This window comes from Acomys minous (genome assembly GCF_964271855.1).
Source record: "Acomys minous genome assembly, chromosome: 7".
Lineage (NCBI taxonomy): Eukaryota > Metazoa > Chordata > Mammalia > Rodentia > Muridae > Acomys > Acomys minous.
In genome coordinates this window covers 119,769,590-119,797,555 of record NC_140488.1, presented here as the reverse complement: position 1 = coordinate 119,797,555, position 27,966 = coordinate 119,769,590, and the positions used below count along the sequence as shown (strand labels likewise).

Sequence of the window (27,966 nt, the reverse complement as noted above, 5' to 3'; positions counted from 1 at the left end):
CATCACTACTCTAAAAAATGTACATAAAACATTTAACCTTTATACAGATTCAAAATATATAGTTCATCTTTTTCTAGATATTGAAACTACCTTATTGTCTGGAAACTCAAAAATCATTTTACTGTTACAGAGATTGCGAAAGTTGTTATAGGAACAATCAAAAAAGATCTACATTGGACACTTTAGAGGACATACTAACTGTCCAGGACCATTATCTTTAGGCAATCATATGACAGGTATGCTTACTAAAGAACATATTATTACAGGATTGTTAAAACAGGCTATATATAGCCATGCCGTGCATCATCAAAATGCTTTACCCTCAAAAAATATTTAATATCACCAGGGAACAAACTAGACAGATTGTAAAAAACTGTAAATAATGCCCTGATGTTTATCATCCACTAAAGATGGGAATCAATCCTAGGGGATTAAAGGTTCAGATCCTCTGACAGAGGGATGTTACCCATATCCCTGAATTTGAAAAACTGACTTATGTACATGTGACAATGGACACCTATTCATATGCTGTAATGGCTACAGCTAAAACTGGTGAAACTGTAAAAGATGTAATTCAACATCTTTTATCTTTTCACTTGTTTTTCTATTTTGGGACTACCAAAACAAACAAACAACAACAACAAAAACAAACCAAAACCGAAAAACCAAAAACTGACAATGGTCCAGCTTATTTGTCACAAGCTTTTTCTAATGAAAAGTTGAACATACAACAGGTATTCCCTATAATCCACAAGGTCAGACAATTATTAAGAGGACTCATCAAAATAAAAAAAAACTTCAAAGACTTAAGGGAAATGGTCATTACTATTCCCCACAACAATTACTTAACCATGCCTTATTTACTATTAATCATCTTAACATATGATAAAGGTCTGATTCCCATACAAAAACATTGGATACCTCTCCAATCTACTGCCATACCTATCATAATATGAAAAGATCTGTTAACTGACACCTGGAAAGGGCTAGACATCTTAATCACCTCGGGATAAGGATATGCTTGTGTGTTTCCACAGAACGCAGAATCACCTGTCTGGATCCCAAACTGGCTAGTTTGACCTTTCAATCAAAAGGCCATTGTCCAGGATGGAGGAAAAAAAAAGTTCAGACAACACTATCACAGATAGAGAATCTCAAACTGACTCTTCACTGCCTCATGGGTCAGCAAAAAAACAACCTCCGACATGGGGCCAGATCCAGACTCTCACCGCTCATGCCTTACAGACCTCTACTGCCCTGGGAAAACCTCCTACATCAGAAACAATATTTTTAACAATGCTTGCTGTTCTTGCTCTGCACTAGTATGTTTCAAGAAAATTATACAGGGCTTATATTCCACCCCCCCCCCCTGCTTCATCCTATGGGTTGGGGGCAGGAATCACAGATCTGAGTCATGATTAATGATACTCAAATCTTGAGAGGATCTTTAGATTATGGTTCAAAGGTGACATCTTCTGTAAGTACCTATGAAAAAATGTCAAACACTGCCCCTATCTAAGTAGCTGTATTAGCTCGTGCCCCAGCAGGATGCCTTCCTATTAGCTATCATGCTTTCCTAGCTGATGCTCCAGATGGTTCATCACAGCCTGTGACTTTATCACCCACTTATGAAAGGAGATAAAAATGACATATGTGAAAAACTGGACTTACGGCTTTAGACTATTATAATTATAATGAGAGTTACTCTGTACCTCCTTTCCCAACTCCATTAAAAAGTTGTATGTGAAAATATAACAAAGGCAAAGCTTGATAATCTCTGCCAAAGTAGAATTCTAGTCCTCCATGGTTGCAATATGGATATGATCATGCTGGAATATCTACTCATGTTCCTATTAATTCAGATATAAAAATTTTTTGATTCTTCTATTATATCTCCTGATCTTGACCATCACCATCAGCTTGCTTTATGAATATATATGTGATTACTATGAACCTCCACCTCAGCCCATAAAAAGATAGAGCTCTACAGGCTGGATAGAACCTGTTTATGTTAGTTATTCTACAGATAAAAAGATTCACTAATTTCCTGGGTTATTTAGACTGTTCACAACAATGAACATGTTTTTATTTTTAAAAAACCTAGACACATGCTACACCTATTGCTATTAAAGCTTGTATTGGGTATCAATATGCTATTTTGATAGAACAATCTCAAAATTTACAAATCATTAATGTAGGAAAATCTTTTGATATACATTGTTCTAAATGTATTCTTACTAATTATATAGAGGCTTCTTTAAACATACCTCATACTGTCATGACACTTTTAAAAAGACCAACTATGAATTAGAATCTTACTAAAAATCATTTGAAGGATCCAGAGGGTCCTAGAAACCTACAAGAAGAACATTATGATGGGTGGATCTGGGCCCAGGGGTCCCGCTCAAACTATAGCACCAGCCAAGACTATACATGCAGTAAAATTTGAACTCCTACCAAATCTAGCCAATGGACAGGACATTTTCCACAGTTGAGTGGAGAGCAGAGATTGACTTTCACACGACCTCTGTTGCCCCATATTTGACCACATCCCCTGGATGAGGAGGCCTGGTGGCACTCAGAGGAAGGATAGCAGGTTACCAAGAAGAGACTTGATACCCTATGAGCATATACAGGGGGAGGTAATCCCCCTCAGTCACAGTTATAGGGGAGGGGAATAAGGGGAAAGTGGGAGGGAGGGAGGGGAATGGGAAGAACAAGGGATAGGATAACAATTTAGATGTAATATGAATAAATTAATAAAAAAAGGTAAAAAATTTTTTGAAAAATAATGATCTTACTCCAGATATACAGAGTCTTCTAGCACAAATTACTACCATTAATCATGCTCACATAGATTCTCTTAAAATAGAGGATCTAGCTAAATCATTGAGAACAAGACTTGCCAACATAAATCCTAACAATTGGCTACATTGGTTAATTTCTATTAGAATTCTCACAGAGTTGTATTTCTAATATTGCTGTGCTTTCCTTGATTTCTCAAATGATCTTTATGTTTACTTCTACAGCCAAATGAAAAATTTATAAGCTACAAATAAAAAAGAAAAAAAGAAAAACTGACACGACCCCTCTTATGGAGTCTATATGACAAATACTACACAGCCTGAGACTACGACCCCTATCCAGGGTAGGGCCTCCTGAACTGGGGCTGATGTTTGTGCCAGGAGAAACTGATTGCAGTTCTTTTCTCTCATTGTGAGTCTATTCCTATTCTTCTAACTTAACTCTACTTCACTCCCAAATCAAGACTTTTCAGACATGACCACGTTACTATAAGACAACCCTAACGTGGGACTGCAGCCAGGGACTCTTAAGGGCCAGAATAGTTCTACTTTACTTCCACTTATTAAAAAAAAGTAAAAATTAATCATTAGTTAATAATATTATGACTTACAAAAACTAATGTGTTTTAAAAAAAACTCCAGATAGTGACACTCAGATATTTTAAAAAACCTTAAAAAAAACTGCCTTAACACACAAATACTAAACATAAATTATGTTTATGAGAAACATCGACCCTAGACAAAAAAAAACACATACATATTAATACCAAGGAAATAACATAAAAATTATAATGTCATTATGGTGTGTTCTATAACCTGTATTGTTTCATTTAAAATTGTAGTTTAGCAGACTACAAGAAGAGACTTGATACCCTATGAGCATATACAGGGGGAGGAAGTCTCCCTCAGTCACAGTCATAGGGGAGGGGAGTAAGGGGAAAGCGGGAGGGAGGGAGGAATGGGAGGGTACAAGGGAAGGGATAACAATGGAGCTGTAATATGAATAAATTAATTAAAAAACTATAAAAAATGAGTGAGTTAACCCAGAAGCAGAAAGACTCAAATGGTATATACTCACTTATATCTGCATACTAGCCCAAGGGGCATGTCACATGAAAGCCTTCAAGTACCAGGAAACTGGGACAGAGGGGAAGACATCCTATTGGGACTCTAGATGAGAGAAGCATGGGAGAATAGCAAAGTAGAAGGATCCAGAGGGTCCTAGAAACCTACAAGTAGAACATTATGATAGGCAGATTTGGGCCCGGGGGTCCCGCTCAAACTAAGGCACCAGCCAAGGACAATACAGGCCGTAAACGTTAAACCTCTACACAGATCTAGCTAATGGTCAGAACAGTCTCCACAGTTGAGTGGAGAGTGGGATATTACTTTCTCACGTACTCTGGTGCTTCACATTTGATCACGTCCCGTGGAGGGGGAGACCTGGTGGCACTCAGAGGAAGGAAAGTAGGTTACCAAGAAGAGACTTGATACCCTATGAGCATATACAGGGGGAGGTAATCCCCCTCAGGAACAGTCATAGGGGAGGGGAGTAAGGGGAAAATTGGAGGGAGGGAAGAATGGGAGGATACAAGGGGTGGGATAACCATTGAGATGTAACAAGAATAAATTAATAAAAAAAATTAAAAAAATAAAATAAAATAAAATTGTAGTTTAAAATATGACAACACAATGACTTGACATTCTGTACCTGTACTATGTATACTTGATTACTCACTGACTTCCATAAATCTACTCTATAAAAAAATGTAACCACAATCCCCCTATTTTAAAAATATATGTATAGAAACTTACACTACGAACCTAAAAAACACACTCAAATACAAACTCAATTCTGAGTTACTGTTTATCACTTCACCTTATCTCTGTCGACCCACACTTCGAAAACTCTCCTTTCCAAAGGCCTATCCCCAACTAAACCAGTCCATGACACAAAGATCTAAAGGCAAGAGGGTTCTAAATAATAGTAGATTTCCAGGCACAAAGGTGTATACTCTCATTACTACAACTCATACACATTTTTTTTCATGGCCACTCTCAAAAGCAGCACCTCAAACGTACATGAATTCTTCATCTTTTGTGGTCCGTATGTGCACATAAGCATCAATAACATCCGGTTCTCGGACTCTCTCACAACGAACATACTCCTTCCCATCTTCATTATGAAATGTTCGATAAATCTTGAGACAGCGGCCAATGGCAGGTGAGTAATGGCTGGTCACTGAAGTTGTGTCATTATTTCTGTGACTGTTTCCTGCTGCTGCTGCTGAGCCTGCTGCTGCAAGGTTAAGAAACAAACAAACAAAAATACCAATTTCCTCACATTCCCCCTGCCACCAGAATGGCCACTTCTTGGGGTTGAATGGAGATACACAACACACCACAAAAACGAAAACCAGAGTTGTTACAAGCTACAAGAACACCCTGATTTGCTCCCCACACGCTAGAGCCCAGTTTGCAGAAATGTACCCATTGATCTAACGGTTTCTCTATACTCAATACCTAATTTGTCTCCGGCTTGGACTCATTTGCAGCCTGCACTTACCCAAGCTCTGTCTTTGATCCTTCTCTTTTCTCGTCTGAGAATCCCGCTCACCCAGCAGCATCCGCTGGAGTTCCTTCCGCTCCTTCTCCTCCCGCTCATGAGATATCTGAGAGCTTGTTTTCTTGTTCTGTAGCAGGTTCTCGATGTTCTTTCCCATTTCTTCAAAGTCACTGTCTTCAGCTGAGCTGCTGTCTGTGTCGGTTGATAAGACTTCAGCTGACGACAAAACCCTAGCAAGAGAGGAAAAAAGTTAAAGGCCGGGGAAATACAAGTATACAAAGAAGTAGGATTGGGTAGAAAGTTAAGAAGTCTTTCTCCACATCCTTGCCAGAATATGGTGTCGCTTGAATTTTTGATCAACCACTTTGGAAATCTATCTGGTGCTAGCTCAGAAAACTGGGAATAGGGCTTCCTCAAGACCCAACTATTCCACTCCTTGGAATATACCCAGAAGATGCTCGAGCATACAACACAGACATATGCTCAACCATGTTCACAGCGGCCTAATTCATAATAGCCAGAACATGGAAACAGCCTAAGTGACCCTCAGTAGAAGAATGGATAAAGAAACTGTGGTACATTTACACTATGGAATACTACTCAGCTATTAAAAACAAGGAATGCCCAAAATTTGTGTCCAATTGGATTGATCTAGAAATGATCATAATGAGTGAGTTAAGCCAGAAGCAGAAAGACTCAAATGGTATAAACTCACTTATATCTGGACACTAGCCAAAGGGGCATGTCCCATGAAAGTCTTTACTTATCAGGAAAGTGGGACAGAGGGGAGGACATTCTATTGGGAGTTTAGGTGAGAGAAACATGGGAGAACGGGAAAATAGAAGGATCGAGAGGGTCCTAGAGACCTACAAGAAGAACATTATGGTGGGCAGATCTGGGCCCAGGGCCCTGCTCAAACTATGGCACCAGCCAAGGACTATGAGCATATACAGGGGGAGGGGTCCCCCTTACTCACACTCATACCAGAGGGGAGTAAGGGGAAAGTGAGAGGGAGGGAGAAATGGGAGGATACAAGGGATGGGATAACTATTGAGATGTAATATGAATGAATTAATAAAAAAGAAAAAGAAAAAAGATATATTGGAATAAAAAAATAAAGTTAAGAAGTCAACCTTAAAAAGATACTCTCAGAATGGGTATATCCACAAAGACATGAAACTCACAAAAGAAAAACTATGTCTTTCTAGACATTTCACAAATTTATAAAATGCAGTAACTTTTTCAGAACTCCTGAATAAAAGCTAGCACCCAAACCAAATTTGTTTTTCTGGAAAGAGACTCTCACTGTTTGCTCTCTCTCCCCTGACCACAAGTATGTCTTAAATTGTTTATCCTTCCTGCCTCAGTATCCTAAGCACTGCTCAGTTCTCCAGTATACCACCACATTTACACTCATGGATCACTTTAATAGCACAGTACTATTCTTTCATAACTAAGTCACTAGAGGAAAAAAATACCCAGCCCCACACTTGAAACTACTAGGCCCAGCTCATCTAGGCCACAAGAACTGTCACAGAACCAAAAGAGACCAAGCATAGCATTTTCTAACATTGAAAGTTTCTGCTGAATTACTTTGAAAACAGCAGTTTCAGCAGATGTGGTAGCACATGCTTATAATCCCAAGACTCAGGAGGCAAAGGCAAGTTGACTGACAAAAGCTTGACCACGACAAGACACTGTCTCAAAAAAAAAAAAAAAAGCGTGAGCATGGTGGTACATGCCTGTAATCCATAGTGAGTTCCAGGCCAGCCAGAATTAAACAGTGAAACCTTGACTTTAAAAACAGTATCAGGTACTCTGGCAGTATTATTACAGACAGTTTCAGATACCAAACATCACCTACATACATTTTTTACATGGCATCCTCTTCACTATACAACATCTGGCAGAGCATGGTACAACATGAATAACTGTAGCCCAGAATTTAGGAGATAGATACAGGACAATCATCAAACATTTGAGGCTAGCCTATGTTACATAGCAAGTTCTAGATCAGCAGGGCTACATAGTAAGACCTCATCCCATAATAGAAAAATAGTAGCTGGGAGCTGGAGACAGAGTTTTGTGATAAAGTATTTGTCTTGCATGTGCAAGACCATTAGTTCAAAACAGAACATGTTCAGGAAACCTCCCCTTTCCAGCTTATACTTTCTACACTACTGAATCTACATACTTGTTCTGCAGGTCAAAGATGCGCTGACATTCCTCTTTGTAACGCTCTTGATGCTCAGCCACAGAAAACCTTGATCCACGGGCAAATTTACTCATGGGGCCCTCTCCAGAGCGAGCCTGTTCAGTTGACATTGTGCGTACTACATCAATAACTTCCCAGCGGGACAACTTTTTAATCTGAGAAAAGCACAGAACGACATATATGTAACTCAAAAGGACAAACCAGGACCATGGTTACAAACATGGGCAAGAAAAAAAAAATCCCAAATGAAGTTTAGAAAGCTTTGGTAAAGTATTTAGGATGATCTACACCACATAAAAACCCCAGATGGTTCTTTACAACACCACCTTACCCTTTTTATCTGCACACAAAGCCTGCTACTTGGACTTTCCCTCTTATATACCCACCTCTTCCTCAGGCACACCAAATTTCTGAAGAAGTTGCTTTGCATTTTTCAGAGAGAGACGACGAAGGTCTGCATCTGTTCCTGTGACTATCTTTTTCACTGGCTGGGCCTCCTTATCATCCTGTCTTAAACAAAAAACAAGTGAGACTATGAAGCTGAAATGCTAACAGTAAGCATCTAGGCCGTTCTGGCCAAGGAAGCATTTCCAGGCCTTCCACTCTTCATCTCTCCTGACCAAACCTCATTCCTTCCTCTTTTGATTTCTAGAAACCCAAAGACTCTTGCCTTCTGCTGTGTTGGTTTGTTTGGAATCTTCACATAGGAGAACCCTTCACCACAGCCTGTGGGATCTGCTACTCCAGTCACCTCCAGGAGACATTTGCCCTTCATGGCAGCAAGGAAAGCCCTTGTAGTATTCCAAGGAGCTGTACGAACCTGAGATAAAAAAAAAGGATTCACAGGGTTGTGGAAAACATTGTTCCACACCAAGCCACTACCCTAAAAAGTGATAGAAGAATTACCCTGATCACTTTCATAGTTTTCTAAATTATCCAGATGTCAAATGAAATAGCACAGCTATCCAATGCTCAGCTCTCTTCTCTAGTACTTAAATCATGATATTAAATAGAGAGTCAGAGTACAACCAGGGACAGAAATATGTGGGACAGTGATACTCTTCAGTCCATCATCCCTAGGACTTCAGTAGGTAGTGTTGTACTCACACTGATGGTGCTCATAGTTAGGTGGACAACTGCATTTGACGGTCCAATTATTCAAATGGATTCCTTATTTTTATTTTTTTTTAAAGCAGGATCTCTAGCCCAGATTGGCCAGAAACTCTCCATGTATTAGAGCTTAACCTTGAATATCATCAGCCCAAAACCTTCTTTTTAAGAGCTAATGAGAAGCACTGATAAAAATGAGTGTTGAGGGCTGGAGAGATTGCTCAGTGACTTTAAAGCATTTGCTGTACAACCATAAGGACGAGGAAAACTGAATGTAAGCACCCACATAGCAAGCGCCATGTCCACAAATGGCAGAGACAGAGAGACAGAGAGAGAAAAAGAGAGAGAAGAAGAGGAAGAAGAAGGACGACGAGGAGGAGGAGGATGAAGAAGAAGAAGAAAAAGAAAAAGAGGAGAAGAGAGCTGTGCATGGTGGCACACACCTTTAATTCAATGCAAAGGAAGGCAGATCTCTGTGACCTTGAGGCCAGCCAGGTCTACAACTCAAGTGCAGGACAGCCAGGACTACAAGAGACAACCCTGTCCTCTAAAAACACAATAAATAAATAAATACATATATACAGACAGACAGACAGACAGACCAAAAAATGTGAGGTATGGTAGCACACACCTTTAATTCTAGCACTTGGGAAGCAGAGGTAGAGGCAGGTGGATCTCTGTGAGTTTCAGGTCAGCATGGTCTACAAAGCCAGGCCAGGACAGCCAAGGCTAACACAGAGAGACCCTGTCTCAAAAAGCGGAAAGACACACACACACACACACACACACACACACACACACACACACACACACACCAATAAATAAAATTGGGTCTGGAGAGTTGGCTCAGAGGTTAAGGAAGCTTGCTGCTCTTCCAGAGGACTTGGTTTTTTCCCCAATGCCCATGTCAGGTAGCTTACAACCAACTTCACCTACAGAGGAATCCAGTGTCTCTGGTCTTCCATCACTTACTTTTGTGCACAAAGGGGGACGGACACACACACACACACACACACACACACACACACACACACACACACACACATACAATTAAAGATTAAAAAAACACAAGTATTTCGGGGCATGGTGGTATGTTTGTACTCTCAACATTTGGGATGCGAAGGTAGGAAAATTTAAAGTTGCAGGCCAGACTGTGTTACAAACAAGACTCTTGTCTCAGAAAAACAGTTTGTAAACTCTTACTTCATCATCAATCTTAATCTGGAACTCTTCTTCATTTTCTTCCTCGGGAGCAAAAAAGGATCTCTCTCCATAGCCAGCATCCTGAAAGAGGACAATTCTATGTATAAAGTCAATTGTTAAAAAAAACCACAAGTTTATTTTCCTGAAAACTTTATGAACATCAAATATATAAAAAGAAAACCATATTGTACATAGAAAATGGAACCTATAATTGCTAATGAATGTATTATTGTTGTACATCCTGGAGGTACTAGAAGATGTGCCAAGTAATTCTGATGTATTAGGGATATTGTGCAGTGGTAGAATGCTGCCACGTGGGTGATGGGAATTGAACCTGGGTCCTCTGAAAGAGCAGACAGTGCTCTTAACCACTGAGCCATCTCTACAGGCCCCACACAAAAAAGTTTTAAAGGAACTTATGTGGACATGTGGATAGCTAGCACCCATTTAAAAAGCAAACATAATAAAGTATAGAATTTCTGTTGAACTTTTTCTGTTTTGGCCTTTGTAATGGTTTCAATGAAAACAGCCTCCATAGGCTCATGGGGAGTGGCACTATTAGAAGAGGTGGGCTTGTTAAGAGTGTAGCCTTGCAGGGCTGGTGGTGCACACCTTTAATCCCAGCACTGGGGAGGCAGAGGCAGGCAGAACACTGAGAATGTGAGGCCAGCCTGGTTTACAAAGTGATTGCAGCATAGTCAACGCTAACACAGAGAAACACTGTCTCAAAAAAACAACAACAACAAAAATTGTAGCCTTGTTAAAGGAAGTGTGTCAGTGAGGTGGGCTTTGAGATCTTAAATGCTGAAGGAAGCACGAGTGTCACTTTCTCTTTCTGTTGCCTGTCATTCTGGACGTAGAACTTCCAGGCACCTCTCCAGCACCATGTCTGTGTGTTGCCATGCTTCTGTTAGGATGATAATGGACTAAACCCCCGGGCTTGTAAGAGGCCCATTAAATGTTTTCTTTTATAAGAGTTTCTATGGTCATGTGTCTCTTCATAGCAATACAAACCCTAACTAAGACAGCCTTATAAGCCGTCCATCTCTAAGCCGTATTTCTAGCTACTATCATCTCTGCCTACCTGGGAATCTGAAAAGTCCTCTCCCTGATTGTTTTACAAAAGAGATGCCACTCAAATGAATGAGCTATCATTTCTAGGCCAAGGCAAGATGACGTGAGTCCCTCACTGAGCCTCACATTGACGGTGAGCTACACTGCAGCTTTCCTTAGAATCCAGACTCACAGAAAGTACCTCATCCAGTTTAAATTGTTGAGTAACTGGTAATAATGTAGTAACTGTCGTCTCTACAGTACCCTCTTCTACATCTCTTCAAAGAAACAGAGGCATAAGAAACGAGAAGAGGCTCACCTTTAGTCTCTGCTCTGCAGCTATCATGCTATAATAAGCACAGCACTGTTCTGGTGATACCATAGCTCTGATCTCTTCTTCCGTTGGTAAACGAAAATCAGACTTCAGCACCCAACAGTTTGAATCGATCCCTGGAAAAGATACAGGGAAACTGTTCTGAATCCTAAAGACCCAAAAGCAACAGTATAGTAAATAGACACTGAACCAAGAAATGCCCAAGTTATGACAAAACCCCTGCTGCCAGGTTTCTTACATCTTACTTATGTAAGACAGGCAAATACTCACATGGACTTTACTAGCAACCAATCATCAAATTATCAAAAAAAAAATAAGCAATCAAACCCTCTAGTTACAAGATTTGGTACCGTCTCGCTTTGACAGCCATCAATTTCTATTCTATTAGCTATGAGTTCTTTTAACTGAAAGTTATGATTATTTGGGATTATGAGAGCCTCAGAGAAAGCAAGTAGTCACACTGATGACCTGTACGTTTGAAGTCAGCACAGAGCTTTAGCCTCTTCCGGATGCTGCTTTCTGAATGTGAAGGAAAGGCTTTCTTTATATCATCCATCCGGATCCTCCGCGGTGTATCTTTACTCTTCCAAAAGAGGCGGTAAATAAACACCTGCCCGATAAGACAAATATATTTTATTATATAAAGGATAAAAGTTCTCCCCAGGGTCCCTTAACCAACTATGCTCTGATGTGTTTTCATCTTTCTATTAGCACGTGCATCTTGGCCCAACTCCCACACTCCCACCTCACCTGAAGAAAGTCTCGGATGTGTGTATTAGCCCTTTTGGAGTTAGGACCGGGAACTTCAAACAAGGGACACTGCTGGCCCACCACAAAAATATCCAATAATTCTCGAATATAGTAACCCTGCCATGTTCGAATGATCAGGAGGTCACTCTCTGGCATGTCATGAAGATAAATTGGAGCACGAAAAAGGTTGTTCTCAAATGCCTAATAAAAGTGAACCACAACGGTTATTTACAGAGAAGCTCTAGAAAATTCAGGCAACTATTGAAACAGGAAAGAATTTACTCCAATCTCTATCTTTGGTCTAAAGTTATACAATAAAATAAGCAGTCGGGTGTGGTGGCACTCGCCTTTAACCCCAGCACTCGGGAGGCAGAGTCAGGGAGATCTTGGTGAGTTCGAGGCCAGCCTGGTCTACAAAGCAAGTCCAGAACAGCCAAGGCTATACAGAGAAACTCTGTCTCAAAAAGTCAAAAAAGTAAATTATTTGGAAATTGACAAACTAGATTATTAATTCTTAAATATTTTTTACCCACTGTCTTTTAAATCCTTACAGACCAAAAGAAAGAAAAACTTTTTAAAAATAGAGGCAGGAATGGCAATGTATGCTTGTAATTCAGGCATTCAGGAGGCTAACGCAAGAGGATCAAGGCCATTCTGGGCCACACAGTTAGTTCCAGGCCAGCCTGAGCTATGGCAGGAGACTGTCCATCAATAAAATGGAGTAAAAGTTGGGCATAGTAGTATATTCTGTAATCTCAGCCCTTGTTAAGACAACCAGGAGCTGGGTGCGGTTGTGCATGCCTGCAATCCCAGCACTTGGGAGGCAGAGGCAGAGGCAGGCACATCTCTGTGAGTTTGAGGCCATCCTGGTCTACAAAAGGAGTCCAGGACAGCTAAGGTTACACAGAGAAACCCTGTGAAAAACAAACAAAAAGAAAAACCCCAAAAACATACAAAAAAAAAAAAAAGAAAAGAAAAAGAAAACCAGGGAGATTGGGATTCAAGGCCAGCCTTGACTACATAGTAAATCTGAGGCTAGCTGATTACATGAGGACACTCCTTGCCCCCCCAAAAAAAATGGGGTTGAGAGATGGTTCAACGGATCAAGTGCTTGTGGCACAAGTATGAGATCATGCGTCTGGATCCCCAGTACTCACATAAAAAGGGGAGCAGAGAGGGATATGCCTACAATCCCAGTGGTAGAAGGGAGAGGAACAGTGGAGACAAGAAGATCCTGTAAGCTTGCTAGCCTGTTAGTCTAGGCAAAACTGTCAACTCCGGGATCTATGACAGATGCTGCTATCTCAAAAAGTACAGTAGCAAGTAGTAGAGGAAGACAACCAACACTGACCTCCAGCTCTGGCTTCCATACACACATATCTTTCTCTCTCTCTCTCTCTCTCTCTCTCTCTCTCTCTCTCTCTCTCTCTCACACACACACACACACACACACACACACAGACACACACACACACAGACACACACATTAGCTACCCATAATCCCAGCACTTGCAAAGTAGAGGCAAGAGGATCAGGAGCTCAAGAACATCCTTGGTGGCTACATCGCAAGTTTGAAGGTATCACACAGGCTATATGAGACCTTGACTCAAAAGAAAAGAAATTATACTGTTTACAGTCAGAAGAGAACAGCCTTTGCCAGTCACTGTATGAAGTCACACAAAGTCAAAGTTTCTGAACTTAAGTTTCCTTAGCGGCAAAATGCAGGACACTTAAAATGTCTATACTCCATCGGACTGCTATGAAGACCTTCCTAAATTACTACAGTAATATACTCCTAACTAAAGTGACACACAAGAGGTGATGACAAAATAATTGAGGGGGATAAGGTCTTACAGAAGGCCAGGAAGGCCTCAAAAATAAGGCAATCCCCCTATATCGCTCAGACTGCTGACTACTAGGATTACAGGCATGCTGCCACCGTAACCTAGCTTCAGAATATTTTTTATAAATTAGCTAATGTATTAAAAATAAACTAGAACCCGGCATGGTGGCACACGCATTTAATCCCAGCACTCTGGAAGCAGAGACAGGCGGATCACTGTGATTCCAGGACAGCCTAGTCTACAAAGCGAGTCCAACACAGCCAAGGCTACACAGTGAAATGCTTTGTCTCAAAAAACTAAACCACAACAAACAAGTAAACAATCAAATAAAAAAGATGAAAACAATGAAGCTAAATATGCCAAGAAGACAGAATAAGCAGAAACACAGAAGCACAGCTGTACAGAACTATTTGAGATAGAAGTAGAAACCTGCGAGGGATCAACTATTATAAACTTTGAATCAAAAGAAAAGTATGGGGGTCAGGGAGGAAAAAAGAAAACTACCTCCCTCACAGCATAGAGTCTGCAGAGAGGTGGAGAGATGGCTTAGAGGTAAAAGCACTTGTGCTCTATTTATGAGACCTGGAGGTCTAATCTCAGCGCCCCCATCTGACAGCTAACAAATACCCGTAATTTTAGGTAGATACAAGGAATTGTGCACATCCTCTTCCACTCCCACAGGTGAACTCACATGTACACACACAAATAAACATTTTTTTTCCAGACAGGATTTCTCTGTGTAACAGCCCTGGCTGTCCTGGAACTCACTCTGTAGAACAGGCAGGCCTCCAACTCAGAGATCCACTTGCCTCTGACTCCCAAGTCCAGGGATTAAAGGCATGCAACAGCACTGCAACCCTCAGTACCTCCACCTCCACAACCAGGGTGTATTCTCAAAACCTGTTTTATAGTAGCTCGTATTTGCAATCCCAGCACTCATAAGACTGAGGACCGCCCCAAAGCTTGAGCCTAGTCTAGGCTACAGGGTAAATTTCAGGCCAGCTTGCGCTGTAAAGTAAGATCCTAGCTCAAAAAAGCCACACAGGGACAAACTGACCTCACAGATCAAACAATTAAAAAACAAAAACAAAACTCAGTATTCTATATTTAGACTAAAGAAAAAATCTAAAAATAATGGAATTATTTAAATGGTTTATTTAAATAGAAAAAAAGCTTGTCTTGAATTTAAAACAACGCCAATCTTTTTGCTTTGCTGGTGTTTTGGGTTTGTATTGGTTTTTTGTTTGTTCTTTTTTTTTTTTTTGAGACAAAGTCTCCTCTACACCAGACTGCTTCAAACTTGCTACACAAACAAGGATGACCTTGAACTCCTCCCGGTCCTCCTGCGCTCCATGTCTAGTGAAATATACTCACCTTTTATTTTTAATTCTTTTTTTGTATTTTTTTAATGTATGTGAGTGTTTTGCCTTCATCCATGTCTGTGCTCCACATGGATGAAGTACCCAAGGAGGCTAGAAGAAGGGTCAAGTCTCCTGAAACTAGAGTTACAGATGTTTGTCAGATGCCATGTCGGTGCTAGGAAATCCAACTCGGTCCTCTGAAGAGGAGCCAGCGTTCTCAGCTGCTGAGTCGTCTCTCCAGATCCTTTCCCTTTTCTGAGGTATGGCCTCACAGTATAACACGGGTGACCTGGAACTCAATATGGAGGCCAGGCTGGTCTCAAAATTTGCCTCCCAAGTACTGAGATTAATGGTGTGCACCTCCACCATCACTCCCAGGGGGACTATACTGCCTCATACCTAATACACGAACCGTACCTCAGTCAACCAAAATTCTACTTTGGGGGGCAAACTTAACTCCCTCGTCGGCCAAGTTCCTTAGGAGAGAATAAAGACAGCAAAGAATTCTTCACCTGCAGTAACTGCCCAGGATGAAGCGAGCCCAGGAAAGGAGAGGTGTGGCAATAAACAGTTTCTCCATATTTGCAATCTGGGGCTCCAGGATCTTTTCCGGGTTTCTAGGAGAAACAAAGCAAACTCAGGCTCACGGAATAAATTACATACATGTAATCTTCTATAAGCATGGCATTTGCTAAAAACAAGAGACACCGCTCCTTTCTCCCAAGAAACATATATGGCAAAATACATGTTCACAGGTTATTACTACAAATCTAATTGGTTATATTGATAACAAAAACTTCAGGGCCTCGAGAGACGGCTCCACGGTTAACAACAACACGTGTTGTTCTTACACAGGGCACAGGTTTGGTTCTCAGCACTCACACAGTGCCTTACAACCATCCACACTTCCAGTTCCAGGGAATCTGACACACTCTTCTGGCCTCTTAAGCACATATGTAGTGCACAGACATACATTTGTGCAGCAAAACACTCACACGCATACAATAAACGAGTATTTTCTAAAAACGCTTTGCGCATAGGAAAAAACACACTCAAAAAAATTCTTTGACTATAGTCTTACCCGTTTATAGTAGTTTTTTATCTTGGTTGCCATGCCAACTTGCATCATTAATGGTCCATTCTCCTCACTGTATTCTGCAAGAATAATGTCGCCATCTTTGCCTGTGAGGTCCTGAGGGGTGCGCATGAAAAACATCTCTCCACCGCCTGAGGCTTGCCTCTCTTGTTCTCTCATCTGTCGAGAAGGAAGATAATACAGCCTATTTCCCACAGGAAGATAAACTACACACATTGGTGTATCATCCACTCTGGGGAAACGCCAAAGTGTTCTTTACATGTTATTTTTTTTTAATTTCATTGTGAAAACTTTCAAACTTACCACTAAAATGGAAGGAATAGAACTCTGAATATCTTTTCCCTTGCTACTTAAACACTTTGCCTATTATTCTGTAAATTTTCTACAGATTTTAATTAACCAGTTCTCAAAGCTGTAATCCTTTAGCCTTCATATGAATAAGGACATTCTCCTGAATGACCAAAATAGAACTATACCACATCTGAGAAAATAACTCCCTAATATAACCTAATATCCAGTGTAGTCTCCTAATTTATACCCCAACTGTCTTCTAGAACTTTTCTTCTACCCAGGATTCAATTATACCTTGGCCTTCTTTTTGATGTGCTTCAGCAAAGGCTGGACCGTGTGTGGACCTGGCTGAGATAGTGCCCCGAAGGAGTACTTTTTTAGAGGTGGGCGGTGGAACTGCCTGAGTTTGATGGGTCCCATGTGGGTGGGGAAGAAGGGCTGCCTTAATTCTACAGCTGGAATCGAGTGCTAAACAGGGAACAGAAGAGTTATAAGTAAATACTAACTCCTTCCCAGGCAACAGTTACCCCCTCCACCAAAACACAGCAGCCATTTGTACCTGGATAATATTCCCTCCGAAAGTACCTCGAAGACCCTGTTGCTTGGGATAGTAATACTCATCATTGGAGAGATTCCACGGATCTTTCACTTCTGGTTGAGACATGTTCTAATGACACATCAAACAAGCATCAGTCACAATACCCTTTCCTAATACCTCTCTGTGTTCTTCTAAATACCAAGTCCTTTTTTTTTTCCACTAACCTGCTGTGGCTCTTCCTTGATGAACCCTGCTTTTCCTAAGAGGATTCTGCTCCTCCTCATAGTTGATTCTTTCTTAATCTCCTTGGAAGGGAACTTAGACTTAGCTTCTTCCTTCTCGTCAGGGATCTCTGAGGATGTAACAAGAAATGACCTTAGAATTGCTATCCCGAAAGGCTCCTTTTCTTTCTTTCCTCCTCTTCCTTATTCCCACCCTATTCTCCACCCCTCTGTGCAATCCTAAGGACTGAAATGAAGGTATCACACAGGCTGGGCAAGGACTCTACAACTGAGCTACATCTCCAGCCCTCTTGACCTCTTTTGCATTATTCTTAGAGAGAATCTCACAAAGTTGTCAGAGCTGCCCTGGAACACACTCTGTAGCCGGGACAGACCTTGAACTTAGTCTCCCGGCCTTGGCCTCCCAAGTAACTGGGATCTACGCTACCAGGTCCACCTAAAATTCACTGATATTTTTCAAGTTTCTAAGTAGATCTCTCACTTCACTTCCAGACTACTTTTAGTTGGTAATTTGCTCCAACTAAAACTACATGTCTGATGTCTTTGTTTGGCTGGTTGGTTTTGAGACAGTTTCCTCTGTGTAGTCCTGGCTGTCCTGGAACTCACTCTGTAGACCAGGCTAGCCTTGAACTGAGGGGTCTGCCTGCCTCTGCCTCCCAAGTGCTGGGATTAAAGGTGTTCACCACCACTGCCCAGCCATGTCTGATGCTGTCTTAAAAGACACAGTTTTCATCATTCCTACACGACTTTGTCCTAAACAATACCCAAACACTGGTATCCGGCAGCTACGGCTGCTTTTTAAAAGTCACTATCTGACAGTTCCTAGTTTGTGCGTTCTCTAAAATTTTTTATCTCCTCTTGCCCTTTGACATTAATAGTAAGATGTCAATGATAAAGAACACTGGCTTCTGTCATCAACATACCCAAAATCAAGTTCTCATCATTGGGATCAAGTGTCAAGACAGAAGGCTCCAAAATCCTAGGCATGGCCTGAGCATCCCAAATGATATTGTCCTCCCAACGTCCATATACCAGATCTTCACTATCAATGGGGAAAATGGAGTACCGAGGTTTATCAGGATCCAATGTGGCTGTAAAACCTGGCCAAAACAAGAAAGCAGTTAACAAAACATTAATGCTCCTCTCAGTCACGATTCTACCAAACAGAAAATGAACAAATAGTAGGTACTCATAGGACTATTCAAAAGGAACCTACTAGAGATCATGTATATCTCACTTTGACAGAAACTACTGCTGACAAAATGATCATTACAATGTTATCTATAATAATTAAAACTTAAAACAGCTGCCGGGCGCTGCACACGCCGGTAATCCCAGCCCTGGGGATGGCAGAGGCAGGCAGATGTCTGTGAGTTTGAGGCCAGCATGGTTTACAAAGGGAGTCCAGGACAGCCAAAGGCTACAGAGAAAACCCGTCTGAAAACACTGAAAAATTTAAAACACCCAAATCCTAAAACAGCCTACTTACTAAGGGATTAGATAAATAAGTATGGCTCAGCAGGTAAGAGCACTGCACTGCTGTTCTAGAGGACCCAGGTTCAATTCCCAGCACCCACATGGTAGCTTACAAATGTAACTCCAGTTCCAGGGGATCTGACTCCCTCATACAGACACAGACACACCTTCACACAGCAGAAACTCTAATGCACAAAAATAAATAACTCATTTAAAAAATATGGTGGGTAATATTGATATTAAACTATATTACCAAATAAAGCAATTATTGGTAAGTTAAAAAAACACACTTCTAGAAACATTGAGCACAAAATATGAATTCTATGCACTTGGGAGACTGCGACAAGGACTGTGAGCTTGAGGGCCTGACTGGCTACACATCAAGATCTTCTATCAAAAGTACTGTGTGAGGCGGGCGGTAGTGGCACTTGGGAGGCAGAGGCAGAGGCAGAGGCAGGTGGATCCCAGTGAGTTTGAGGCTCAGCTGGTCTACAAAGCAAGTCCAGGACAGCCAGGACTATGAGAGAAACCCTGTCTCAAAAAACCAAAACAAAAATTTTTTAAAGTACTATGTAACTGACTTCGGTATGGTAGCACTCTCCTTTAATCCTAGAACTTGGGAAGCAAAGACAGGAGGAGGCCAGCCAGGATTGCACAGCAGAACTTCATCTCAATTTAAAAAAAAGTGAAACTATGCAACTTACAAAGTATTTAACTAAAACTGAAGATAAAAACCTTTTCGTGCCAGGCGTGGTGGCACACGCCTTTAACCCCAGCACTCAAGATGCAGAGGCACGCAGATCGCTGAGTTTGAGGCCAGCCTGGTCTACAAAGTGAGTACAGGACACCCAAGGCTATACAGAGAGACCTTGTCTAAAAAACTAAACCAAACAAACAAAAAACCCAACTTTTCACAGAATTTTACATTTTAACTCAGTATTAGCCACATGGTGGTTGTGCAGGCCTTTAATCCTAGTACTTGAGAGGCAGAGGCAGTACATCTCTGAGTTTGAGGCCAGCCTGGTCTACAGAGTTTAAAGACAACCAGTGATGCACACAGGAATCCTGTCTCAAAATAACAGAACAAAACTAACACACTTTGGAGTTGGCTGTGCTGGTGTGAATGTATAATCCTGGCACCCAAGAGGTTAGGATTGAGGATACTGAGTTCCAGGACAGCCTGAGCTATATAGACTACCTCAAAAAACAAACTAACTAACTAACGGTGGGGTGGTGGTGGGTTGTAGCCTGAATGAGAAAATGGATCCAAGGTAACTGAGAAAATGTGGAGAATAAAGAATGATATAAAGAAAACTGAAAAAACTAAAATGACCACTGCACAAATGCTTTATAACATTTTCTAGTCAGATTTTTATTTACACCATTCTATGTTTTTCCTTTTTTTAAGTGGGATACCAAATACCCCATTTCGTATCTTGTTTTCTTTCCATTTTAAATGTTTCCTGGCATTTACTGTAATCACAGTACTCAAGAGGCTAATGTAGAAAGAAATAAAAAGGTAAGCCTGTACTACACATATGGCAAGGACTAGGACAGCAAGGGATACAGAGTGAAGCCTATCTCAAAATTCCAATAAATCAAGGTGACTTGTTTTTGTTTTTGTTTTTCTGTTTTTCGAGACAGGGTTTCTCTGTATGTAGCCTGGCTGCCCTGGACTCGTTTTGTAGACCAGGCTGGTCTCAAACGCACAGAGATCAGCCTCCCGAGGGCTGGGATTAAAGTCCTGTGCCACCACTGCTGGGCTCAAAGGTGACTTTTTAATATGCCCCCTCTGATATCAGTGTTGGTCAAAGGGTTATCAAGGTCACCAAGAATAATTTAGAGACTGCCATGGACTTGTTTAAATGTGCTTTCAAGATGGGCGTGGTGGCACACACCTTTAATTCCAGCAGAAGCAGGCCGGTCTCTGTGAGTTCGAGGCCAGCCTCTTCTTCAGAGGAGAGTTCCAGGACAGCCAGGCCTACACAGAGAAACCCTGTCTTGAAGAAAACCCAAAAATTAAAACAAAAAAAGAAAAAAAAATCCTTAAAAGTGCTTTCAAGTCTGACTCACAGCTCTGAATGAATGGGTAAGATTGAGACATTTAAAACCATTTGTCTTCTAAAAATTCATAAATAATATCCCCACATCATTAGCATTTATATTATAGCTTTGAAAACCAACATATAAAAATATGTTAGGAGAAAATGAGCTGGGCATGGTGGCACACCGCCTTTAATCCCAGTACTGGAGAGGCAGAGGTAGACAGATTGCTGTTGAGTTTGAGGCCAGCGTAGTCTACAAAGCGAGTCCGGGACAGCCAAGGCTACACAGAGAGAAACCCTGTCTCATAAAAACAAAAAGCAAAATGCGATAAAGAAAGAAAGAAAGAAAAGAAGTTACCAGTGTGGCACACGCCTTTAATCCCAGCACTCAGGAGACAGAGGCAGGCGGATCTCTGTGGGTTTGAGGCCAGCCTGGTCTACAAAGCGAGTCCAGGACAGCCAAGGCTACACAGAGAAACCCTGTTTCGGGGGAAAAAAGAAAGAAGGAAAGAAAGAAGAAATTAGCAAGACATGTAGTGGTACACACCTTTAATCCCAACACTTGAGAGGCACTGGCAGGCAAGTCTCTCTAATTTTCAGGCCAGCCTCGTCTACATATATAAGGTGCCAGGACAACCAGGACTAACAGTGAGAACTTGCCTCAAAAAACAAAAAAAAGGAAGAAAAAATCACAGTATATATAGTGGGGTATAGTGCCTTACACATGTAATCCTGGCACTTGTAAGCCTGAGGGAGGAAGACTGCAGCAAATCTGATGCCAACCTGGAATACAAGATAGGCCACACCCTGTCTCCAAAAACACTAGCACCGGGGCACTCAGAACACAGAGTCAGATGGAGCTCTGTGAGTTCAAGGCCAGCTTGGTCTACATAGCAACCTTATCAAAAACAAAACAAAACAAAAAGACCAGTGTCAGGGAACTCACACCAGGCATGGCAACAAACACCTGCAATCAGAGCACTTGGGAAGCTTGAATTAGGAAGACGGTGAGTTTAAGGACAGTCCGGGCTACACAGTAAACTCCAGGTTAGCTTCAGGTATAAAACAAGACCTTGTCTCAACATTAACCAATAAACAAAGCTTAGCCATATACATGCAGAAAACAAAACACCTAAAAACTATTATAAATGATAATCTTTAGAATATCAGAATTTCCCTTTTTTATATACTTTTCATGCTGTTGAGCACAATTTTTGTGTATTTGGGTTTGGTTGTGGTTGGCTGGTTTGTTGGTTAGTTTTTCGATACACAGTTTCTCTGTGTAGCCATGGCTGTTCCAAGACTCACTGGCCTCAAACTCATAGAGACCGGCCTGCTTCTGCCTCTCAAGGGCTGGGAGCTAGAGCATGCATCACCACTGCCCAGCTAAGCACAGTAGTTTTTATTTTAACTGGGTTGAGAAAAAAAATTATACCTTTTCTTTTTAAATGCATTTATGAACAAGAAGATGTTTAAACTCTTGATTTAAAAGCATTTCACTATCCCTAGGCTGCCTACAAGACCATAACTAGGATTCCTGAGATGAAGAACTGTGTTCTAGACATTGTTAGCACAGAAACACACCTTGCTGAACATTGTAAGCCATAGCATTCCTAGTCATAGTGGAAGGAAGCCAGCCTGCCAAACTTGCACGCTGAGGTCTTATTCCTCTGTGTTTGACATCCTCCCCATCCCAGATGATATCATCTTCCCAGTGCAGTTGTGTCACCATTAGGAAGTTTTCATCTGCCAGGAGATCAATGCCATTGCTTTCCTCAAGTTTCCTTAATTTCTGTACAAGTAAAAAAAAAAATAAATCAATCACTCAGTACTGGCCATGAGATATCACAAGTGGTACTTTTACAGGCTTAGTATCAAATACCTTCACTCCTAGCACTTAGGAGACTGAAAGGAAGATTTCCAAGTTTAAGGTCAGCCCCTGCAGGATACACAGTGAAGCCCTATTGCTCTAAAAAGATTGATTGATTGATTGATTGATTATTATGTATATAGTGCTCAGGCTGCATGTATACCTGCAGGCCAGAAGAGGGCATAAGATCAGTTTACAGATTTTTATGAGCACTATTTGGTTGCTGGGAATTGAACTCAGGACCTCTGAAGGAGCACTCAGTGCCCTTAACCTCTCCAGCCCTGAAACCCTCTTTTAAAAGCCAAAGATTGGCAGGGTGTGCTGGTGCAAGACTATGATCCCAACACTCCACAGGCACAGGTAGGCAGATCACTGTGATTCAGAGTCCAGAACAGCTAAGGCTATAGAGAGAAACTCTGTTACAACAAAAAAAGAAAAAGCCCAAGACTAGGGATGGGGTGGGGGGGTGGGGGTGATGAGAGGCTGGAGAGATAGCTCAGGGGATTTAGAGCACTTGTCTGCTCTTTTCAGAGGTCCTGAGTTCAATTCCCAGCAACCATATAGTGGCTCACAAGCATCTATAATGTGATCTAATGCCCTCGTCTGGCGTGCAAGCATACATGCAGGCAGACCACTGTATACATAAAAAATAAGTATGCCTTAGGAAAAAAACCAAGGTTTGGGAATGTAGCTCAGAGGTAGAGCGCTTGCCCAGCACATGCAAAACTCTGGGATTGAACTCCAGCACAGGAAAAAAAAAGTCTTATTTGCACAAATTACCTGGTAATTAAAAATTATCTGCCTCCTCTCCAACTCCTACTTTCGAACAGCACCCATTTCAAAAGTAGAATCCTTAAAAGAGGGCCTAACTAACAAATGACATGAACTACTATGCAAATAAATCTCCTACTAAAGATTCTACCCAAGAACTTCCCAGCTGAGAAGTCTGTAAAAATGCTAGACCCTTAAGCACACTGATTCCTCTCTTTCATACCAGAGTTGTTTACCTTCATCATGTTGCAGTTTATTGTAGGTTCAAGCTCAGTCTTCCTCATTTTAAAGCCATAGTCAAACCCACTGCCATCTTCAGGGACACCTAGCATATCGTACCACAGCCGGGCAGGCCCATAACGCCACTCTGCCACTCTTGAATTAGCATTCATCACTTTCTTTCTTTTTCTAGTTGCCTGGAAAAACTTGAACTCCACAGGTGCCTTCATTGTGGTCTGTAATGGAGTCAAAGATGTAGAGGTGAGTGTTCCCTATTCCAAATGACTTAAGGCTACACAGAATTAACAATTATGAGGTGATTCCTGAACAAGACTTTTGACTTGGGAATTAGAACATGAAAAAATAGAGGTATAGCATGGCATGCTCTGTCCATGAGTCAGAGCTTCGTATTTAGCAATATACCACCATCTACCCTGCCCTACCCACGAAATATTTCTGTTGCAACAGAGAAGGTGAGACTACTGAATTGAACTCATAATTATACACTGATGGGTAGCAAAGAATTCTTAACGCTAAAGCGTCAGTTCCGACTTTGACACAAGCTAGAGAGCTTTCTTCATGCCCCCTTGTGGACTTTTAATCCCACATCCACTTTGCCTACTTCATCATCAGAGAGACACTGCTCTGGAGGTGGTGGTGGAGCATAGTCATAGTTCCACAGAGGTTTCTGGTTGACTTCTAATCCTACTGAGCAGTCCTCCTGGATCTGCTCTTTCTGTACAAGGTCACGGCGCTTCTTTTTCCTCTTTTTGCGAGCATTCCTCCAAACAGATGGGACATGCTTCCCCGGCCCAAAAAGCCGCAAAAAGCGTAACACCTAGAACACAGAACATATTATGATGTCAGAGATTCAGTATCTGAAAAGCTCTCAAGTGACCCATTGAATTGCAGTGGAAAAAATGAAGGAGTGCTAAGTTCAGACCACAAAAGCATTGTCTCTCATTAAGATGGTTTCTTCTTCTTTTCTTTCTTTCTTTTTACCCCCTTTGGTGGGTGCTGGGATTTGAACCTAGGCATGTGCATTCTATCAATGAGCTACATTCCTCATCCTTAGTCTTGTTTTACGAGACACAGTTTCACTATGTAGCCTTGGCCTGGAACTCTCTATGTAGAACATGCTGGCCTCATACTTAGATCTACTTGCCTCTGCCTGGGTTTTAAGGATGCACTACCATGCCTGGCTAGTCTTTACCTCTTGAGACAGGGTCTCACTAAGCTTCCCAGGTTGCTCTTGAACTCACTCTGTGGCCTAAGAAGCCTTGAGCTTATTATGATCCTCCTGTCTTAGCCTCCCTACTAGCTGGGGCCAAAGGTCTACACTACTAGGTTGGATGTGGTGGTTTCAAAGAGAAGGGCCCCACACACTCATATAATCGAATGTTAAATTCCCAGTTAGTGCAACTATTTGGGAAGGATTAAGGATTTGGCCTTATTGGAGAAGCTGTGTGACTGGGGGTGGGTTTTGAGGTTCTACAAGCCCAGGCTAGAACCAGCCTCAATCTTGGCCTTTAGATCTGGACATACGTTCTCACTACTGCTTACTTGCCACACCTGCCACTGTGTTCCCTGACATACTGTTCATCGATTAACCCTCTGAAACTGTAAGCAAGCATCCAATTAAATGCCTTCCTTTATAAGTTGCACTGCTCATGGTGTCCCTTCATAGCAATGGAACAATTACTAAGACACTTGGTCTACTATTTATTCTAACAGGAAATTTATATTTTTAGCCATGGATTTGTGTGTGTGTGTGTGTGTGTGTGTGTGTGTGTATGTGCATGTGCCAAAATGCACATGTGGAGGTCAGAGTACAAGTTGCAGCAGTTGGTTCTTTCCAACCAATCTGTATGATCCAGGGAGCAAACTCAGATTCTTGGGCATGCATGCAAGTGCCTCTACCCAATGAACATCTCACCAAGCTCTAACAGGACTTTGGTGGGGGTGGTGGTTTTTTTTGTTTGTTTGTTTTTTGTTTTTGTTTTTTTTTGAGACAGATTTCATTACATGGCCTTGCTGTCCTACAACTCATTATGTAGACCAAACTGACCTAGAACTCATTATGTAGACCAAACTGACCTAGAACTCAAGAGACACACCTGTCTCTTATCTCCCAAATTGGAATTAGAGGCATGCACAACCACACTTAGCAACAGGACAGTTTTTAATGCAAATGTTCTAAGCCATATTCCCTATGAATACATACAACTTTAAAAAATGATATAATACAGCATAAAAAGTTCCTACATAAACAATCATCTGCCACTGAATGAGAAAACCATTACATCTCTTGTACTGTACATTCAGCATTATAACAACAGAACTTGGAATCTTGAAAATGTCAGTTTTCACTACGGACATTCTCCATACAAAGTACCTTTCCAGGCCTAAATTCTGGAAAAAGTTCTGTGACACTTGGCAACAGCTTGGTGGCATCATGCTGCATAATCCCAGCCAACGGTAGAGTAAGCTTTCCATCCTTAGATTCTGCCTGTGTTGATTCCTTAAGTCCCATCTCTGATTCGGAGCCAGAGGAACTACTGAAGTCCACTTTGTCTGAGGCCAAAGAGGAAGGGAAAACAATGGAGGGCAAGATGATGCCTTCTCCATCTTCAGACACTGCAAGAAGGAAAAGAAACCTCTGTGGCACGTAACTGTGAACACACCTCCTCAAATTAAGCCAACACCCTCTTCTCAGCTAATATGCATGGCTCTGTGGCAGGGGATATATATAGTCCAAGCACGCAGATCACTAGTATGCAGGCCAGAAAACTCATCCAACTTACTATTTCCCAGACTCCCCAACTCATCTTGGACCTTATACCCTAGGGTTCAGATGAGGGAAAACAAACTCTATTACATTTACTACTTTCCATAACTGACTAATACTGTGCCCACTATTGGGAAGAATAGCAAAATTATATTAACACTCCATATTAATCAGGCCCTGTTATGTTCCAGTTCAGAGATCTATATGATGGAGAAGTGTTAAAAGCCCATAGTATAAAAACTAAATTTTACACACAAAGTTAAATAACATTTACACTGCAAACTAAAGAAAATGGCTCAAAGCTCCACGTGGGGAATTTAGGTTCACATAGCCTCAAGATAGAGAAGACCAAGACCTGGCATAGTGGCATACACCTTTGACTACAACACTCAGGAAGCAGAGGCAAGCAAAATTCTGTGAGTTCAAGGCCAGCCAGGTGTATACAGACTTCCACAGACTTCCAGGCCAGCCAAAGAGACACAGTGTGGTCCTGTTTCCACCACCGACGCCCACCCCCCAAGCAAAAAAAAAATGTTATTTTCCAACTGTCAAAACTTATGGCAGGATTAACACTTTACAGGGATAAGAATGGTGAAAGGACATCTCAGACCTTATCAATCTTTAAAAATCTCGGAATACAAGTGATGCTGCATTCCAGAAGGTCGATTTTTGAGACAGTGCTCTGTTACACAGTCCTAGCTAGCCTCAAACTAGCAGTCACCCTCCTGCCTTCAGAGTACTGGGAACATAAGCATCCACTACCATGCCCACTTTTCTTTTTTAATTAAAAGAAAAAACCACAGAATTTCCAAATACAAGTATATAATTCAGTTGTGTCAGAAAGTCTTGGGGGAACAAAGAATGCGGTAGTTCATACACGGAATCCCAGCACCAGGAAGACAGAAACAGAAGGATTGCTGCACCTTTGAAGGCAGTCTGGCCGATTATAGAAAATTCCAGTGAGGGGCTTCATCATAAGACCCCGTCTTTAAAAAAACAAATTTTGGGAAACTCTTCTGAATCAAACACTCCAGAAGAATCGGCTATCTAGGTAACTGTGATGGGCAGCCTAATTTGTGAAGCAAGGAGTTAAATTATTTTTTTATTTCAACGTTATTGCATTATTATGTTTATTTGCATTTTATTATGATTTTCTTGTCTCACCCATGGTTTCTTCGCATATTTTTCCGTTTGTATTTTTTCTTTGTTAATTTTAGCTTATTACAGTTTACTCAGATTACATCCCGATTGTTACTCCCCTCACTTGTATTTCACCATTCCCACCGTTTCCGAGGTTCTTTTCTTTTCTTTTCTTTTGCGGGGGGATGGTGTTTAGGCGTTTTTCGAGACTGGGTTTCTCCATCTAGCCTTGGCTGCCCTGGACTCATTT

The 27,966-nt window shown here is 41.4% G+C and overlaps 1 protein-coding gene across 8 annotated transcripts in view; it reads right to left on the bottom strand.

The window, feature by feature from the left end:
- The window catches only part of LOC311601892 (transcription initiation factor TFIID subunit 1-like), a gene marked incomplete at its 3' end in the record, with an annotated part of 80,778 nt that overhangs the window by 44,244 nt on the left and 8,568 nt on the right, over nucleotides 1–27,966 (bottom strand). For 7 of the 8 annotated variants that reach the window (XM_084789641.1, XM_084789643.1, XM_084789644.1 and 4 more), the window contains exons 5-23: nucleotides 26,184–26,425; nucleotides 24,411–24,626; nucleotides 23,806–24,024; nucleotides 22,513–22,720; nucleotides 18,331–18,507; nucleotides 17,390–17,517; nucleotides 17,187–17,294; nucleotides 16,922–17,095; nucleotides 16,322–16,495; nucleotides 15,753–15,857; nucleotides 12,036–12,236; nucleotides 11,754–11,895; nucleotides 11,271–11,401; nucleotides 9,899–9,979; nucleotides 8,256–8,405; nucleotides 7,972–8,091; nucleotides 7,565–7,740; nucleotides 5,371–5,600; nucleotides 4,887–5,103 (exon numbers count right to left, since the gene is read on the bottom strand). In XM_084789641.1, the coding sequence (XP_084645767.1) occupies nucleotides 4,887–5,103; nucleotides 5,371–5,600; nucleotides 7,565–7,740; nucleotides 7,972–8,091; nucleotides 8,256–8,405; nucleotides 9,899–9,979; nucleotides 11,271–11,401; nucleotides 11,754–11,895; nucleotides 12,036–12,236; nucleotides 15,753–15,857; nucleotides 16,322–16,495; nucleotides 16,922–17,095; nucleotides 17,187–17,294; nucleotides 17,390–17,517; nucleotides 18,331–18,507; nucleotides 22,513–22,720; nucleotides 23,806–24,024; nucleotides 24,411–24,626; nucleotides 26,184–26,425 (3,199 nt within the window). The remainder of the gene's footprint in view (nucleotides 1–4,886; nucleotides 5,104–5,370; nucleotides 5,601–7,564; nucleotides 7,741–7,971; nucleotides 8,092–8,255; nucleotides 8,406–9,898; nucleotides 9,980–11,270; nucleotides 11,402–11,753; nucleotides 11,896–12,035; nucleotides 12,237–15,752; nucleotides 15,858–16,321; nucleotides 16,496–16,921; nucleotides 17,096–17,186; nucleotides 17,295–17,389; nucleotides 17,518–18,330; nucleotides 18,508–22,512; nucleotides 22,721–23,805; nucleotides 24,025–24,410; nucleotides 24,627–26,183; nucleotides 26,426–27,966) is intronic. The other variant, XM_084789642.1, reaches the window with a different exon arrangement.